We start from the raw sequence: 18,782 nt of genomic DNA, 5'->3' as shown, positions 1-18,782 counted from the left end.
CAAGTCTAACTGTAGTTTAATTGGAAAAAGCTTCAGATCCAAAGAACAAATTCACAATCCATGATGGATTTATTTGAAAAAACACTTTCAAGGAGGTGTACTGCACGGTAGAAAAATGCTGTCTAATGTGTGAAATGACAATTTAAATTTTAACACATTTTCAAGTAGTGGTGGCACATTTGTTCTTCACTTAAACATACAAGTACTATGTACATTAAAGAAAACACATGAGAGAACCAGTCCATTCTACTGATATAGATATAATATGAATGTTCAGTCAGCCACCATAGCATCAACATGAAGATCCTGCATGTGTCTGACCTTCTCTTTCCCCCAACAACAAAGTCATGTTTACACAAGAAAATTACTTGGGGAAAAAAAGAAAAATAAATAATATTTGATTGTGTAGACTGTAGACCCCGGCAGTGTGTCTTTTTAGTGTGCTGTAACGATTACTGAAGAGCACATGTTGACATTCACAGTTTTTTCCCCTAACATAAAATGGTTACACAGTACCTTTGGCACACAGCGTGTTCAGTGGTTTGGCAAATACAAGATGCGCTTGTACGGACAGTGCATTTGAAAAACTAACAAAACCCAAAATAACCCAAGTTAAGGTTTCCTCAGTTTGCAACCATCCAAAGAGGTTATCGTTTTTTTTGTTTTTTAAAGAAAAAGGTCCTGAGTAAAGCCGGTGGTTTCATAATAGATAACCACAGGATTTAGTTTATGGGAGGTATGATTTCTTTTTTTCCCCTGTAAACAAAAATGAAACATACTGTATCAGTGCTGCCAAGAGGTTACATTTAGCGTTGTGATGAAAAACTAAATAAAAAAACTAACAAACCGCCTTTTGTTCAATCTTTCTGCAGAATGGGACCAAATTGACTAATTAACTAAACCAGCACCTAATATGGCGTACAAGGGGGGCCTTCTGTTTGCGATGGTCCCGACGTGAGGTGTAAGAAGGCACTCAGTTAGTTATCTCACCACCATACTTCGTTTTTCATTTATGGCCTAGTCACCCCCCACTACTTACTGCAATTATGACTTTCTTACATCATTAGCGGAGGTTATTGAGACTATGTCACATTGAGACACAAATTGGGGGGGACGTCATAACGCAAATACTAATAATCCTGCAGATGTAAACAACACTGTACTATTCTGTGGTGAGAGTGGTTTTTTTTCCCATTCTGATACTTTTGATGCTCGATGAAATTGCTTCTATTGGTTTTCCCTTTTTACCAATACATCCATTACTTATATTGTTACATAATAAGATCTTTTATTAATGCCTTTGGTCCAAATTGGGATTAATTGGCTTTTTGCGCTCAACTAAAAGACATTCTTACATATATGGGATGACATTTCACGATGAACCTAAAATGCAAAACAACCCTTACAGCGGAACTTAATTTGACATGCCTTTTATGTACATCCAGAAATGCCACCCAAATTTGAATATCCCGACTGACATTCGCAATCTAGAGAATCCGAAAGCCCACATTGGATGAATACTGCTCATCTTCTTCCTCCTCCTCCTCCTCCTCATCTTCTTCCCTCCTCACCTCACCTCCGCTGTGTGCCGCAGAGTTCTTCCGCTTCACTTGCTTGCTGGAGTGGCCCCGGGGCCTTTGCATGGGGACCAAAAGGCGGAAGCCCGGCTGGGAATGAGCGGAGGCGGCCTTGCTAGGGGAAGTGGGGAAAGTTTGGAGCGTGCACTGGACAAGAGAAGTGGAAGAGCAAGACGAAGATGTGGGGCTAACGCTCTGCACTGACGAGTAGCCCGAACTGTGACGGTCCATGGAAAAGAAAAGGCCGTCCCGCTCTTTGGTGTGCTGGGCCTGGTCTCTATCAGCCTCGCTGGAGCCGTCTTCGTCGCTGGACAGCGATCGGCAATTCTCTTGACCAGCGTTTGTGACGGCGTCCATTTTGATGGATATTATGGAAACTGTCAAAAAGAGAAAGACGTACGATGAGTCCCAGGGTTTCGGCAGTGAACGTGACGAGTGCCGAGTCATCTCCAGGCAGTAACGCAATGGTCCAAATGGACTGCTGAGTCATGCTCTAATGGCGCACATGCATTACGAGTAATTTCGAGGCCCTTTGGGTGCCATGTTTACATTCCATATTCACTTCTCCTATTGTATTGGAAGCAACTGTGGCACTATTTTATACGTCAAACCAACATCGACATTGTGTGAAATTGCTATATTCGCTGGACTGTACTCCATGTCGTGCCATGTGCTGCTTTGTAAATGACATTTCTTCTTTCGAGGCAATGCCGCAGACATGTCTTAGGAAGAAACTAATTCTGTCTGAGACTTCTAAAAGAAGACAAAATAGACACATTTAAACACGATCAGATAGAAATGTAATTTCAAAACCCCGAGTCAAACCACACTCAAGTTTCAAAGGAAAAAAACTGAGTTTAAGACTTAATTCTTAGATTAGTTCGCTTGGTAAGCAGAATGAGCTAATTTTCTTTGTGCTTCTTAAAATAAGTTGTATGCTTTATTTTATTTTGTCCTGACCTTTGAAATGATATTGTGTTCATACGTACTTTGTTTTCATAGCATTTAGATGACTGCACAGTGCACACAGTGTCTAATGGTACCAATTGGAAAAATAAAGCAAGGCACCCATTAACTCATTCACTGCCATTGACGTCAAAAATTCATTGGAACTATTTCTATTAGTTTAAAAAAAATTCCACTTTTGTTAACAAGAGTATGAAAACCTAGCAAAATGTTTTTATTGTAGAACTATATAAAATTTATGATTAAGCGCGAGTTAACTATTGAAGTCATGTGATTAATTACAATTCAAAATTAGGAGCGTCGGGCAATTAAAATCATAATTAATTGCATGACTTCATGAGTTAACTCACAATTAATCACAATTTTTATATCTGTTCTAAATGTACAATAAAAAAACTATAGGTTTTCATACTCTTGTTAACAAAAGTGGGAATTTTTTTAAACTATTTGAAATAGTTCAAATTAATTTTTGACGTCTATAGCCGTCAATGGCAGTGAATGATTTAAAAGGTCTCGCCTGTTCATTGAGCTGAAGAAGGGCTTCGTCTGTTTGTTTGTTTTTGGGGGGTAAAACCCATAGGTGGATGAATACAAGCTACATTAAAATTCCCAATCTATTGCCATGTGACTCACAATTTCCATCCTTCTCCCCCTCGCTCTCCTCTTGGTCGCCCTCGTAGCCGGAGGAGGAAGTGTCCAGACTCCAGTCCAGGATGTCGCCCAGCAGCCTCTGCTCCTGATTGGACAGCTCTGCAGTGGGCGTGGTTACTCGGCTGCCTCTGTCTGCCTGCATGCCGTCATCGCGCCTCCTTGGGAGGGGATGAGAGGGTGAGTCATTGGATTGTCTCACAGATGGATCAAATAAACACCTTCTGGACCAAACAGCTTAGGTCTGTTGTGGATGAAAGGAGGAAAGTTGAAGGATGCAAGCTAAATGAGCAAAGCCAGGAGTAGGAGGACTTGTTATGTTGACTCACATCTTTTGTACACACTGCCTTTGTTTGTGTACTTTAAAGGGGACATATTATGGAAACTGTACTTACTGGGTTTACAATCAACAAACAAGTTACGTATACAATTCAGTATTACAAGTAAACCTTTTGGGGACAGCAAAAATCCTTGAGTAACCGACGCCTCCCTAACAAGGTTTATAATTACGTAGAGCTGACCCACATTGGCAGCAGAGCACTTTTTGATGCTCCTTAATTCATATCAAAATAGTTCCTAGTTGGCACCAAACGAATACTTTAATATTACACAGTGCTTTCAAACAATGTCCAGACTTTGGTTATTCTTAGTCCAAATGTATCTCAAACACTTTCCCCCTCTTACGGAATCTTACAGCAGTGTATGTCAAAAGAGCACAAAAATACTCATATAAGCAGTTCAAACCCAGAACCTTCAGATTGTGAGGCAAAGATTCTAACCACGAGCTCGCCATGCAGCCCCACGTTTGAATTGAGCTCATATTTGAAGCAGTTTACAGAAACTGATTGTAAAGAAGGTGCATGTTCACGTCATGTAGCTGTATTGTGATGAGAATTTGTGTGCGTTACCTTTTACTGGTGCTGGAAGGCGAGGCAAGGAAGGCGTGGATGTCCGCCGGTTGGCCTGTGGGACTGGGAGGCTCCAACTGAGGTTCCACTTCAGGAATCTCAAGGATGTGACACAGCTCCTTATAATCCATCACCTTGGAAAGCAAGCACTTTTTTAAGACACACATACATGATATTTTTGGGGAGATTGAGGAGACTGTAAAGGTGTATGTACTTTCTCCCTGCTGATGTGCTGGTAGATGTCATCTTCGAAGCGCTGCTTCACGCCAGTGAGCGACACGTGTCGGTAATCTTTGGGAGCATCTTGAGTGAAACTGTGGAAGGAAATGGGACAAAACAGTCAAGAAAATGGCATTCGTGCACTCTTTGTGACAAACCGCAATGCTCATCAACCATGGACTTAAATATAATAATAATATGTTTTAGTATTCGGGTTAATTTTCCTTGGCCTCCAGACATGAAATAATCTTATAGCTCATGAGTCGGACTTCATTGAACGTGCTGAGAGGCCTATTACTAATCGATGGTCATTATTTCACAATTTTCTGTGTTATTAATGCCAAGCGAAGGAGTTCATATAAGCACGTCATCAAGATTAGAGGTTGCGGCGTTGTGCAGTCAGTAAAATACAGTGGAAGCTCTAATGTGGAACACAATGCTCTCCAATTTTCCCCAGCAATGAATTCAAAGTGCATTAGTTTTGTCGCCATCACAAAATTCTTATTAATCGCACAAGCGATGTTTGAAGTAGTATCAAAAGAATTCAGATAAACTAAGTCTAGCATACAATCAGTACTTTTACCGCAGAGATGTGATTAAACTGCTTTTCAACATCAATATAAAAATCCATCAACGCAGACCGTTTCCTGGGCAACTACGGAAATTATAGGTTGTAGTGAAAGCAGCGAACGGCCCAGCGAGCAGCACAAAGAAGGCATACATCAAGCAGGATCCTGGTGGGGAAAAGCATCCGCGTGTGAAGCAGGGCTGCGCAACAGTGAGCGATTGTGCTCCGTGAGAGCGGCTTACCACTTGGCATAAAGCAGCGTAGCCAGCTGCGTGAGGTCTTGCTTGGCGAAGCCGGTGTAGTCCACCAACTGACTGGGCCAGACGGGTGCTGTGTACATCAAAATGAAATGAATCGATTACGCGAGCAAAACGACAAATGCGGCTCCTCAACCGGGCAGCACGGCGGCGCTTTACCGTAGTGATGCAGCGCTCTGGTGAGCAGCAGCACGGCGCAGGCCATCTTAGCGGGGGTCGTGGTCAGGGTGGAGTAGAGGAGGCATAGCTCACAGATGTAGCTGAAGAGGTGCGTGGTCCGGAGCTCCAAGGGGAGGAGGGACAGCAGCACCTCGCCATAGTCCAGAAGTGTGGGGCTCTGAGGTGGACCGCACAGAATAACTAACAAATTAGCGTTTTGTTCAATGCATTTATTGGCAGATTATAAATGTAACCTCACTGTAAATAGGATGCAATCAACTGTTGGAGTCACCAACTAAAACAGCAGTCTACTAACTACCCTTTATACAGACTTGTCCACCACTTTATTAGGTACACCTGCACATGGCAGAAATCATTTTTTTGTCTCCCTATTGATCACGTCTGTCAGTAAAATACAGAGATTATCGTCTTATTCAAAATGATTATCTTGCGATGTGGGTGTATTAACAGGGATTGTTCATCCTTGATATGCTGAGGAATATGGTTGGAGCAGACAATCATAAATGTACAAAAAACAATCACAAATCCGTATGTGTGGTCAACTCCGAGTCAGGCCGAGCCATGGACTCAGTGATTATGACATGAAAGCAACAGTAACCAATGGGGTAGATGCCACGGACTTCCAACAGCGCCGTTTCCAACAGCGCCGTTTCCAACATTCGCACCCCCAACACTTCATTCTCTTTATACACTTCACTCACTCATTTTTCCTAGTTCGTCACTATTCATTTAATTTGTAGTACCATATACATACACATTTTTTGGGGGGTGGGAGCCTTTGATAAAAGGAAAGGAAACCAAACCTTTTTGAGATACACATTTTTCATATGACACATTTTATTTTCTCCTTTCTTTCTTTTTTATCAGAAAGATATCATTTAAAAAAAAAAAACAACTCCTAAAATGATTTTGTATTATTTAAATAAAAAACAATTCTCAATTTAAAAATTTAGCTTTTTCATTAGAGATGTTTAAACAAATGCAATCCAAAAACTTGTTTTATTTATTAAAAAAAAATTTGCAGAAAAAAATTCACAGTTGGAAATGTGGGCTGCTTTTTATTCAACAAATGGTGTGATTTTGTTTTATTTGGGGAAAACACTAATAAATAAATAAAAAAGTGTGATTTTTTGGGCGGGGGTAGTTAGAGTCTAGACTCACCCTGATCTTCCCGCCCAGCACAGAGACGACCTCTCCCATCATTCGGACCAGATCTTCATACTTGTAGGTGTTGTCCGTTAGCCACACTGCTTCTCTTATGGTAAGAATATCCTTACTGATGTAGCTACAAAGATCAAAAAAAAAAAAAGAAGGAGAAGAAGAAAATCAGCTCTTTGTTTCCGCATACAAAATACCTCTATCTAAATTTGAGTGTGGAAAAACCCTAAAAAAGGGATGACAAGCAAGTCGTTTGAATTCTTACCGTGTACAAACCACCATGCAGGCGATCCCCAGCAGCTGAAGGCGAACCTTGGGAACGGAGCGTAGCGCCAAATAGCGGTCTACGCAGCCGACGGTCACATGCAGTGTCAGGCTGGAAAAGTCCTTCATGGTGGTCACCTCCACCAGCCAGTCCACCAGAATGTACCTACAGAGTGAGACAAAAAAGAAAAAAGGACAGAGTGAGGACCGAGCGGCCAATGACGGGATAGCGTTATTATCGTGGACGATTTGCCGTTACCTCATGCTGTCCTTAATGCCCTGTCTGAGGATACTGTGACTGCCACGGCGCTCTGCCTCTTGGGAGGTGATGAAAAGTTGCGACACCAAGTCTGAGCAGGCTTTAGTCTCTAAACCCAGCGGATTGCCATTGCTACACACTTTGGCCAGGGAGACCTGCATGGACAGAGGCAAGCTGTTAGGGGCCTACGTTAAAAAGGATAACGCTGTGGATTAGTACACTCATTTGAAGAGTGACGCGACTTGTGAATTTTTAGAGAGGCCAGCTGTCACTCTGCCGATTTTAGATCTTGAGTTACAAGTGAAAATTTGACTTATTGGTTGTGGATGGTGGCACAGAACTTCATTCAGATTTTGTTTTTTAATTGACGGTGCAGAAAATGCAAACCAACATTTTTTCTATGATTTGCTGACTGGCTTGGTCCGTATAAATGAGACAAAAGTAAATGTCTTATTTTGATTCAACACAATGATAACCAGTCTGCTTTCATAGAGGAATAAAGAAATCTGAGAATAGGCCTTAAATGATTAATGTATTGTCAAAAACAATTTGATTCATTTGATATTAGCTTAGGTGTAGATTAATCGTTGCACCTCTAATTAGCACACTAAAATTGTAGTAAGACTAGAGCTGTCAAACGATGACATTTTTAAAATCAGATTAATCACATCTTAGAATGTTGATTAATCACGATTAATCGCTTAATAAAAAAGGCTTTTTTAATCAACATTTTTCCCCCGCCAAATTTGAAGAGCATTGATTATGTGTTAATTCTTTTGACATTTAATGTTTTGAGGACGTCTTCAAAGAATTTGTATCCACTGCACACGCTCATCCTCCTCTTTTTTTAATCAGTTAATTACATTAAAAATGACCCCAATATTTTAACATGATCAGATATTCTCAATGTAATACGCAAACATTTATTAAATGCTTTACTTAAATGCACGTAATTATGTTTATTGCTCAAACACAACCTGTGCCACCTTAAACGTAGCCATCCTCTGTCACACTAAAGGATCATTCTATGGTAAAAATTAATAGTGCAATTAATCTGCGTTAATTCATGAGTAATGCGATAATTTTTTTGTGATTAATTAATCAGTTAACGCTTTAACTTTGACAGCACTAAGTAAGACGTACAGCTAAAAGAATAAAACTCATAGCTGTATAGGCTTTATTCTCTGCAAAACAATGAAAATGACTGTATCATACAGAATGGATTTGACAGTCATCTTTGTGTCTTCATGCATGTATTGTACTGCCTCGTAGTGGCCATGACACACCAGAAGGAGCAGAACAAAGCTGATTGTATAGATCTACAAACTGGTTACTATATCATTACTGTGCGGTTTCTTTTATGTTAGTACAATACCAAAGAGTGCTATTTTTCCTACAAAAAAAAAACACATTACAGAAGCTCAATTTTTTAAATTAAAGATAGTCACATCTATTGGACACACATTCCTGCGTACACACCTGTGCTTCCCAGCATCCTCTTGCAGCGCAGTCCCTCAGGGTTCGAATACACTCGAGGTACCGGCCTGGATCTGACATCTGCAAGTCACAAGAGAAACACAAATAACACATGTCCCCAAAAAAGAAAATCAATGCTGTTTTGTTTTGGGGTATAACACACTGAATAACATTTTAGTATGGCGCAAACTAATTCATACCGTTTACGCAGTAATTATAATACACAAGACCAATTTAGACGTTTTTCATGTATCTTATAGCTGTCGTGATTTGAAGAGCTCTTTTTCTAAATGCTACACATATATTTTGATTATTCTGACACAAATGGCTAGGGGTGTGAATTGCCTAGTACCTGGCGATTCGATTCGTATCATGATTCATAGGTCACGATTTGATTCGATACCAATTAATCCCGATACAAATCTATAAATTGATTATTGCGATTTTGTTTGTTTTTTCAAACTCAAATTTAGAAAATACTAATCCGTAAACTTGTACATGTACACTGTAAGATTTGTACGAAAATGTATTTATTTATCTGAAACTTTAGGCTTATAACTGTGCGCCACTTTATTTAACGAACAATCTGTTGCAATCTGTTTCATGTTTGAACAGCATTGAAATAAAATATTAAGGCTTAATGTCTAATTAATATAACATTCTTCTATGCTTAATGTGTAAATCCTAACCCTAAGTAAGACGTTTTGTTGAATATTCCCATAAAAAATGTATGTTTAAAAATCGATTCTGCCGCTTATGGAATCGATTCGAGAATTGCGCGCTGTAATATGGCGCTATATTGCCAAATAATTTTTTTTAACACCCCTACAAATGGCATTTATAAAATGTTATCTTGTTAAAACAATTGACAGATTTTATTTGAAATATGTTAAACAAAAAATAACAGCCCGTGTGCAATGAATGGCATCAATTATTTTTAAATGTGTCTTTTGCTGTGTTTTCGGAAAACAGCTCTTTGTATATATAACAATACCTACAAGTTAAGCCCAAAAATGAGTCATGCCAAGCAAAATCTTGAATTAAAATTGTATTGTATTCAGCTGTTAGCTGGAAATGACTCAAGACCGAAGATCTGTAGAAATTTTCATTTGGAAAAAAATTGCCTGTTTAAATTTTTTTTAATAAAAAAATACAAAAGGGTCCATGTCCAAAAGTAGTCACCCCTTCCCAATTCATCTATTGAATATTCAAAATTCATATTTTACTAGTTTGATATGAGTAAGTGTACTGTTATATAAACTGCTGATAATAGCTCTTTTTTCAAGTCGACTTCATCCCCCCCACATTAACACATTACAGTATAAGTCTTTACACTGTAAGACTCCAGGAAGGTGAAAGAGAAGGAACGAGTGTCAGACGCAACAATCTTGCCATTCTATAGGTATCAGGTCTGTCTGAGAAACTCAGAAGGATTTTTAAACTACCATTACATTCCAGTAGACTTCAAACCAGGCATCACCCGAAGACAAAGGCTGATACATCCTACCAAACACCCGACACCCCGTTCTCACAAAAGCAATCTGGTGGTGTATGCAGTCAAGTGCAATGAAGAATGCACACACACATAATGGGGAAACCAACCAACCTACATATTCTTGACAGAGGAGAAATATGGTTGAGGAGTGAGAAGAAATCTTAAACTCAATGATTTCACCTCCGACAAACAACAAAAACACAGTCCGCTGTGACCGCAGAGGTACTGCAGATCCCTACCTACGACTTATTGACCAACAGAGACCTCTCTGCCAGGCATCTTAATGATGGTCGTTTGCATAAAGGGCTAGGCGATAATACTATATCAATATGTACCGCGATAGACAGGCTTGGGGAGTAACGGAACACATGTACCGCCGTTACGTAATCAGATTGCAATTTTTTTTTAACTGTATTCCAATACAGTTGCAGGAAAAAAAACATGTAATCAAATTACAGGTACATTTATTAAAAATGGGGATTACTTCGAGGGATTACAATTTCTACGATGAGAGAGAGGGCGAAAGAGGGCAAGAGAGAGCGAAGGGCAGCGCGAGAGAGAGTGTGTGCAGGGCAGTGAGAGAGAGAGTGCGTGCACGCCCGCGCGAGTGGGACCGTTGCTACATGTCAGGGAGGTGGGGACGAACGAACTGACTAGTCGTGTCCCCCAGACGCGGGCAGTTTGAAAAAGCTTTACGGACGGGAGGAGGAAATGGCAACCGGTATTCACTGGAATTTACTCCAGCGGCATGCTACGCGCTGTAGCTTCTTGCTAGCTAGCCCGCTAGCCTACAACCATAATGTGAGTTACACCTTCCAAACAAATCTTCCTTTCACCAATTCACTATTTAAACATCATGCAAACATATACACGGCTAAATTTGTGACTGTGATAAAAGTTCATTTTGCAGTTGATGTCACGCATCGTCATCCTCATTGGATCGATCTATCAATCTATCCATCCATGAGGTGTGGTGGCTTTCAGTGACAGTTCGAAAACAGCATATGGCCTTCAATCTACATGCTTTAATCACAAGAATTGTTGCTATTTGTAGGCTGCCCGGGTCCCTATCACCCGCAAATATTAGCGGCACATTGTATAGAATATATATTGTGGTGATATTTATTTTTTATTTCGTCTTCATGAGCATACTCAATATTGGAGTAATCCAAAAGTAATCCAATTACATTACTTTAATATTATGGTACTTGGATTACATTTTTTTAGCAGGTAACTTGTAACTGTAATGGATTACATTTTAAGAGTAACCCTCCCAACCCTGGCGATAGACATGGGATCAATATCAATACAAAATGTGTTTGAGAGAAAAAAAATCAGGACGAAAACACTGACCGCATGCTGTAGACACAGGCAAGATTTGTGCCACACTTAAAGGCACGCAAGAAGGAATTTTGAGCCCGAAAATGTCTTGTCTGTCGAATGCCCAACCAAAAAGGATTTTTTATTTTATTTTTAAGCCGGCTCCAACGCTCACAATCGCCATGAAGTCACGTTCAGGGTTAAAAAGCAAAAGTAGACCTAAGATGGTTGGCCAACTGTAATGCGAGCATATCAAGAGAATATTATTTTGCTACACTTACGAACAACAAATGAAGGTTAAAGTAACTGCCCTAACGATGGGGTATAGCATCTTCCGCAAATAAGCATTTACGGCACTGCTGGAAGGAGCATGAATGTAAACAACACTGCACATTACAATGCATTACAGTGTACACAAAAACATTGCACATTCCTTGAAAATTTATTTTAACACCATATCCTTTGAATGGTATTCTTACTTAGAATAGTCGTAGAATTTTCTTTCTACTCTCTAATGTGGTTACAACTTAACAGTGTATTAGACCGCGTGGAACCACACTGCCTCTGAGTGGCCAAACCGGGTACAACATGAGCAGCGTTTCAAATAAAGGCACACACAAAGGCAAGACAGTATAAAATAATTTAAATAAAATCGATTTTGGGACATTTAAAATCGATTCTGAATCGTACTAAATGAGAATCGAGATTCTTATGGGAATTGATTTTTGGCACACTCCTAATAAAAACCCAGTGAAAATTGCAATTATTATTGCATTAAAGATACACTTTGTAACAATTTGACCAAAAACATCTTTACGATGGGCTTTTAATTTGACCATTTATGACCGAAAGTTTTTTAAATTAGTAGATTAACACCTTAGCTGTCCATAATGGGAACTCTTGCGAGCCTCTGGCCAATAGTTTTCAATAGGTTCAAATGGCCCATCCTCTGTCTGCAGATGTGACATCATGTGCGTGTTGTGTATGTGAAGAAGGGAAAAATGCAGTTAAATTTTTCAGCCACGGGGGGCAGTAGCGATCCGAAATTCAATTTTCTGCGTTCAGCAGCTTTAACTCATTGGTGTCCAAACTCGGTCCTCGAGGGCCGGTGTCCTGCAGGTTTTGAATGTTTCCCTGCTTCATCACACCTGTGCCGATGAACAGGATCGTTATCAGAATTATGCAGAGCTCGCTGAAGAGCTTCAGGTGCGTTGGAGAAGAGGAGCATCCAAAACCCGCAGGACTCTGGCCTTCCAGGACCGAGTTTGGACACCACTGCTACTGCTGCTACTTCTAATAGCAGATATAAACTTTTTCAGTTTGATTGCTATTCATTTGTTTTTGAAATGTAACTATTTTTCACAAGTTGACAATATTTGAAATGTATCTTTCTATTGTCAAGTATTTTTAAGTTCACTGTCAGAATAGTGAAAATGTCAAACTCACAGCAGCTTTGCGGTTGTGCTCCCAAACGAGATAGGAGCTCTGCAAACAACCCGAACGCGAAGACTCTTCCAACATGGATATGGCTTCAGCGCGTTTGTCATCCTCCTAGAGAAAGGTGGGAGCACAAAATTCAAACTCTCCAGCTCGGATCCTGGTCTATTTAGAAGTGCTTTGTCATGCCTGCAATTTGTCTGAATGAAGTGTTGACCAAAGTAAGCGGGACTCACCTCAAATAGCTGTAACACTCTCGCCAAGCAGTGCAACAAGGGCCCCTTCTTCTCCTGGGAAAACAAAGATTTGGGGGAGGGGGGCAACTGTATTTAAAAAAACTAAACAAAACAAAAACCTTTGATTGAACTCATTTTTACGTTTAGTGTATTCTATCTGTGGCTTCCAACACAGTTTGCGATCAATAATCACTCCCAAAAACGTCCGTTTCAATAACTCAGTAACTTCAGCCACACACTTCCCAAAGCCCACCTTGTTGTCGTTGCACTCGGCCTTGAGGCGTTCAAAGACGACCGCCTTGCAGCAGCTGCTGGTGGGCGACCACGGCGGCCTGATGAAGAGCCAGCTGAAGGGGTCGGCGGCGGGGGAGCGCAGGCTCTCGGCGAGGCTGAAGAAGTGCGACGCTTTCCGCCCGCACACGTCCGCGCGGCCCTCGTCGCTCAGTAGCGCTGTTGCAGAGGAATGATATTATATCAACGTCTCGATCTCGTCTGCTACAGTGGAACCACATGAGATGAACAAGACCCGATCCGTGACGCTGGTTGACTTCCAGATTTCCCCCCATGAAATCTTTACATGATGTCATGCAGTACGATGGTTTGAAGTTCCGATTACCTTAACATTCCCCAGGAACATTTGGATTACACAGTAGATGACTTTAGCAATTGATGGTTGAATTAAACTGTTTGAGGCACATTTGTGCAAAAAATAAAATCAAATAAAAATCTTGGTTGAACTCCAAATAGCTGCACTTTGGGATGTGCCAATGTAGGTTTTTTGTCATTACACAATAGATGTGCTTAGTTATTGATGGTTGAACTCCAAATTCCTCTACTTCGGGGTGTTCCACTGTAATTTGTTGTCATTACACAATGGATGACCTAAGCAATTGATGGTTGAAATTTCAAGTTGTTTTTTTTATGCATACCTCTCAGTCATGACTGAAGCTCAGATTATACCACTTTTGGGGTATTCCACTGTAATGCTTATTGTCATTAGGGGTGTGAATTGCCTAGTAATTGCCTAGATTCGTATCACGATTCATAGGTCACAATTCGATTCGATTCAACCCAATACGAATGTAAAAATTGATTATTGCGATTTTTTTAAACTCAAATTTAGAAAATACTAATCAGTAAACTTGTACATGTACACTGTAAGATTTGTATGAAAATTTATTTATTTATCTGAAAATTCAGGCTTATAACTGAGCCACTGCATTTAACAAACAGGTTGCAGTAGGGGTGTTAGAAAAAATCTATTCTGTAATATATCGCGATATTACAGCGCGCAATTCTCGAATCGATTCGATATGCGGCCGAATCGATTTTTAAACATACATTTTTTTATGGGAATATTCAACAAAATGTCTTACTTAGGGTTAGGATTCACACATTAAGCATGGAAGAATGTTATATTAATGGAACATTAAGCCTTAATATTTGATTTCAGTGCTGTTCAAACATGAAGCAGACTGCAACCTGTTTGTTAAATGCAGTGGCTCAGTTATAAGCCAAAATTTTCAGATAAATAAATGTTCATACAAATATACAAGTTTACTGATGAGTATTTTCTAAATTTGAGTAAAAAATAATAATAATCGCAATAATCAATTTATAGATTCGCATCAGGATTAATCGGTATCGAATCGAATCGTGACCTATGAATCGTGATACGAATCGAATCGCCAGGTACCAAGCAATTCACACCCCTAGGTTGCAGTCTGTCAGTCTCATGTTTGAACAGCACTGAAATAAAATATTAAGGCTTAATGTTCCATTAATATAACATTCTTCCATGCTTATTGTGTGAAACCTAACCCTAAGTAAGACATTTTGTTGAATATTCCCATTAAAAAAAATTGTTTAAAAATCGATTCGGCTGCATATTGAAACGATTCGAGAATTGCACGCTGTAATATCGCGATATATTGCCAAAATGATTTTTTCTAACACCCCTAATTGTCATTGTGTAAAACAAGCTTTTAAATAAATGGCTGAACTATAAATTATGTTGGAGGGATATTTCTTGAGAAAATGTTGGTTAAACGCCAACTTGTAGAACTTTTGGGGTGTTCCACTGTAATTTGTTGTCATAAAACAACTCAACAGATAAGCCACTATTTTCATGAAAGCAACTGATGATTGAGCCACCAAGTATTGGTTGAGGCATATTTTGCCATGGGCTCTTTTTTTTTTTTTTTTTACAGTGACAGTTTGGTCCAGGAGTATATTCTTTAATAATTGATCACAGAATGGCAAAACTTATTTTCAAGTTGACCAGCATCACAGAACACATTGCATTTTACTTACGTCCTTCGTTGTACAAATAAGCAATCCCTAACTTGACAGCCACTTCAAAATTCCCTTTTTCTGCGGCTCTGTGGAAAAAATAAAGTAGAGGTAAGAGAAAACACAGAGAAAAAGGAGTCAACTAATTGCAGATATTTTTTGTTTTTACCTTTCAAATAACCATAAATTTTCAGGGGACGGCCAAGTGTCTCTGAAGCTGGCCCGGGCCCAAACACTGGCGTGGTTGTCAACGATGTCACGCAGCTGAGAGTGAACCTGCAACCAGGAGAGCTTACTTTAGTCAACACAGCAGCAGAAGCACAACACATGTGGGGGGGGCACGGCGAAGCGTGTGCTTGCAAAAAGTGACGTGGACTTGTCGAGTGTATGTTGGAGAATGATGATGATGATGATGATGATGATGATGATGATGATGACTCACAGCCCTGACAGACAACAGGTCTTCAGCAGAGAAGTACTGGAACACATAGAGAAGGACCTCCTCAGGCAGACTCAGCAAGGTGGTGTTAGTCGTGCGCAGGCGAACCCTCTTTCGAACCGGGACGGAGTAGCATTTTGGGCAATGGCAGTGGACTGATGACACAAAAAGGCAGTGGCAATTCAGAAAATTTACTTTTATTTCAAAATGTAGTCCAATCATATTCACAAACATTGTACACATTATTCCACTGTGTCTTATTGTTATTTTAGCGCTGCATATTTTAGTTGCATTTTAGCATAGTTTTTACTTTGTAAGCAATTTTCATTTGTCTACATCATGCAATTTCCCCCATTCTTAAAGTTTACGTGGTGCAAAGCAGGCAGTTTGTCACATTTACGTCAGACACAATTCAAAAGCCAAGATAACAGCCCATTGTGTCACCTCATTAAACCACCGATTTTAATGAGATTCAATAATGAGATTAACGTTTAAAACTATTTAAACAAAACATGCTAAACTGACTGTAGAGTGGATTGGTAGCTCGCTGGCGAGCTCAACAAGTCAGCCCGAGTGAGCGCCCAAATTTCCCTCCTGTGGCTCAAGTGGTGTGAATTTTCAACTTTAAGTTCCACGCTGTTCAACATTCGTGGTGTACTTTTAGATTATTTTAACTCTTAGCAGGTCAGATGGTTTTACAAAAATACCGAGGCCAATATGTTAATTTGCGCTGTTTAGCCTGTATGTCGAGCTAACAGCGCTAACTCTGTCAAATGGTAACATTTTCTTAATCGACGGCTTTCACATGTACGAGCTACAACATGTACATCCACAAGAGGTTATTTAAGATGAGAAAAACACTTACCGCCGGCTTTCATTGCAAGTGTACTCGATGTACAGTATCTCGAATCTTCCCACCAGCGAAATTCACAGCACTCAAGCAGCAATTTAAACCTCACGACGAAGTCGGCTAAAGTGTAAAATTTAAAACTATTTGGGGTGGGAGACTTGTGGTCAAATTGCACCTTCGGTTCCGAGTTGGAGCAACACTAATAACTAATGTTTGAAATTGTTGGCCGAATTCAAATCCCACCAATGCACCATGAGTCCTTCCTTGCTGGGCACGCCTCGAATCTCCCTAAGCACCGCCCGCGCCGACTGTTTAAACATTAGATTTGATTTGATTGGCCGCACCCAGGTTCACCACGATTGGCTGGCGGTGGCCACAAACGGTCCTATTGGCCGGAGTTTTATAAACTGGAAAATACTCCATCGCGATTGGATAAAGGGGTTGCGATTCGAAGTACGCGCTCGGCAACAAGGGTATGCTATTGGTTGATCTGATTATCAAGAACGCCCACTGACTGATCGTACTGAGGATTGTGGGATACGTAGTTATGTAAAATAATGTACAATTTAAAGGTACGACATTTAAAGAGATATACACACATTTGGTAAAAGGGTAAAGTAAAGCGTGAACTTAACAATTTCAAACAAGTTTATATATATTAAAAAAAACGTGTTTGAAAAAAGTCTGGTAAAATGAAATGTACTGATTCCTGAACACAAAAGAAAAAAAGTACAGACTCAGAAATGCACTTTTGTACAAAAGTAAATATGAATCTTTACTGTGAGTTATATAGAAATACCTGTTTTGACAACATGTTATAACAAGAAAAAATATTTTATTTTTTATTGTAAAATTATTGAAAAGAAAAGATACATTTGTGGACACTGTTATAAAGCTAAAATCAGGACACAACTGACACAATGGCCTACATGAGCAAAACAATTAGCTAAAAAAACAACACCTTATCTGTATGTGTTTTTTCAGCGTAGTGCCAGAATTTAATGGTTTACAGGTTGATATTAACGTAAAAATCATTGCTTATAAACATTCTTATTCATCCAGATAATTCCATTCTCAGGGCATTGAATCAGTCTACAACAAGTACCGATTCAAATGCATTGCGAGTAAAAAAAATATTTTTTTGCCATGGACAAGGAATAGATTGCTTCCACAAATCTGCTGGGTCATCATGAAATGTTGACGTTCCGTTTCCCCGATCTTACTGCTGCTGTCCCTGCTTTTGCGCCTTATAAGATAACAAGATCTCAATCACTCACTCATTCAATCAAAAATCCAATCAATGATAACTAGAAAAATATATTTAAAAATTGTGAAGGACATCATACAAGTAACTCTGCGGCATCTGTATGAACGGTTACGCCTAGAACACTACTGTATTTTAATGTTGGTCATGATTGGAAAGCTAAGTATACTAGGTGGTAAAAACTTATTGCACCCGCATGAGCAAGCACAAGACAGAGGCAAGGAAAAGTCCCTCTCAGAAAGAAATAATCCAATACTTCGTGTCATGTGGATGCTTCTGAAGAACAATGCCGTTATCTCCCTATAAGACCGTGATGATGAATTAGTCCGACATGTAATTAACGCCACACCGTGTTGAGTGATCCAATTGTCTTGTAACTCAGTAAAAGTGACCTCAGGTGGAACAGAGGCTGTGACATTCTTATTGTGCGGATGCAGCCACTGTTTCCATGGAAACTCCACCCAGAACACTCAATAAAACACCAAGTGACCATGTGGTTCAGGGCATACGACATCAATCGGCACATTTAACCACAGATAAGAATAATCACAGCCAGGGAATAGAAACATCCATGGTTCATGATTTATAAAAAAAATAGCTGCATTTTTTTTCTCGCTTAGTATCGATGTAGAGTCATGACTTTAATTTCCTCAACACAGCCTCATCATGTGCCACCAAATGTGAGCAAAACTAGTTTATCCCCCTAAAACATTTTTTAAACGCATCTACAAAATATTACTACAGATCAAATCAGTCAGAGTTAAATTTCCAGTGTTTGATCAAATATGAAGTAAGCTGTGTTACTTTATCACTGTCAGAGTAAATTTCCTTGAGTGTTGTGGTGGATGTTGGGTGTAACCTGAATAGCACTACCTTGAGTGTTAAATTGACCACACCCTCATTTCGGTTGAAGGAAAAACCTTCCAATTTGCCAGCACGCTGTGGACATTTCAATAATGATACATTCAG

General features: G+C 39.7%; 1 protein-coding gene across 1 annotated transcript; it reads right to left on the bottom strand.

Moving 5' to 3' along the window:
- Positions 1-50: 50 nt before the first annotated feature.
- ccnf (cyclin F) lies at positions 51-16,821 on the bottom strand. The gene is made up of 17 exons (XM_086085491.1): positions 16,565-16,821; positions 15,703-15,854; positions 15,430-15,536; positions 15,282-15,349; positions 13,222-13,418; positions 12,969-13,022; positions 12,742-12,846; positions 8,484-8,561; positions 7,005-7,159; positions 6,747-6,911; positions 6,485-6,608; positions 5,303-5,480; positions 5,129-5,216; positions 4,314-4,413; positions 4,100-4,233; positions 3,177-3,352; positions 51-1,954 (listed from the first exon to the last, which is right to left on the bottom strand). Exons 1-17 carry the CDS (start codon positions 16,575-16,577, stop codon positions 1,488-1,490), a joined length of 2,361 nt encoding a protein of 786 aa, XP_085941617.1. The 5' UTR covers positions 16,578-16,821; the 3' UTR covers positions 51-1,487.
- Between the last annotated feature and the right edge of the window lie 1,961 nt (positions 16,822-18,782).

This window comes from Leptonotus elevatus, chromosome 1 (genome assembly GCF_054856555.1).
Source record: "Leptonotus elevatus isolate MCC_2025b chromosome 1, RoL_Lele_1.0, whole genome shotgun sequence".
In the NCBI taxonomy this organism is placed as follows: Eukaryota; Metazoa; Chordata; class Actinopteri; order Syngnathiformes; family Syngnathidae; genus Leptonotus; species Leptonotus elevatus.
The sequence above is the reverse complement of the archived record's forward strand: the minus strand, read 5'-3'. Positions and strand labels throughout refer to the sequence as shown.

Coding starts and splice junctions, on each gene's coding strand:
- ccnf (XM_086085491.1), bottom strand. Junction 15,537..15,702: donor ACCTGTTGTCTGTCAGGGCT/GTGAGTCATCAT, acceptor TCCTGGTTGCAG/GTTCACTCTCAGCTGCGTGA. Junction 8,562..12,741: donor AGCACAACCGCAAAGCTGCT/GTGAGTTTGACA, acceptor TGTGACTTGCAG/ATGTCAGATCCAGGCCGGTA.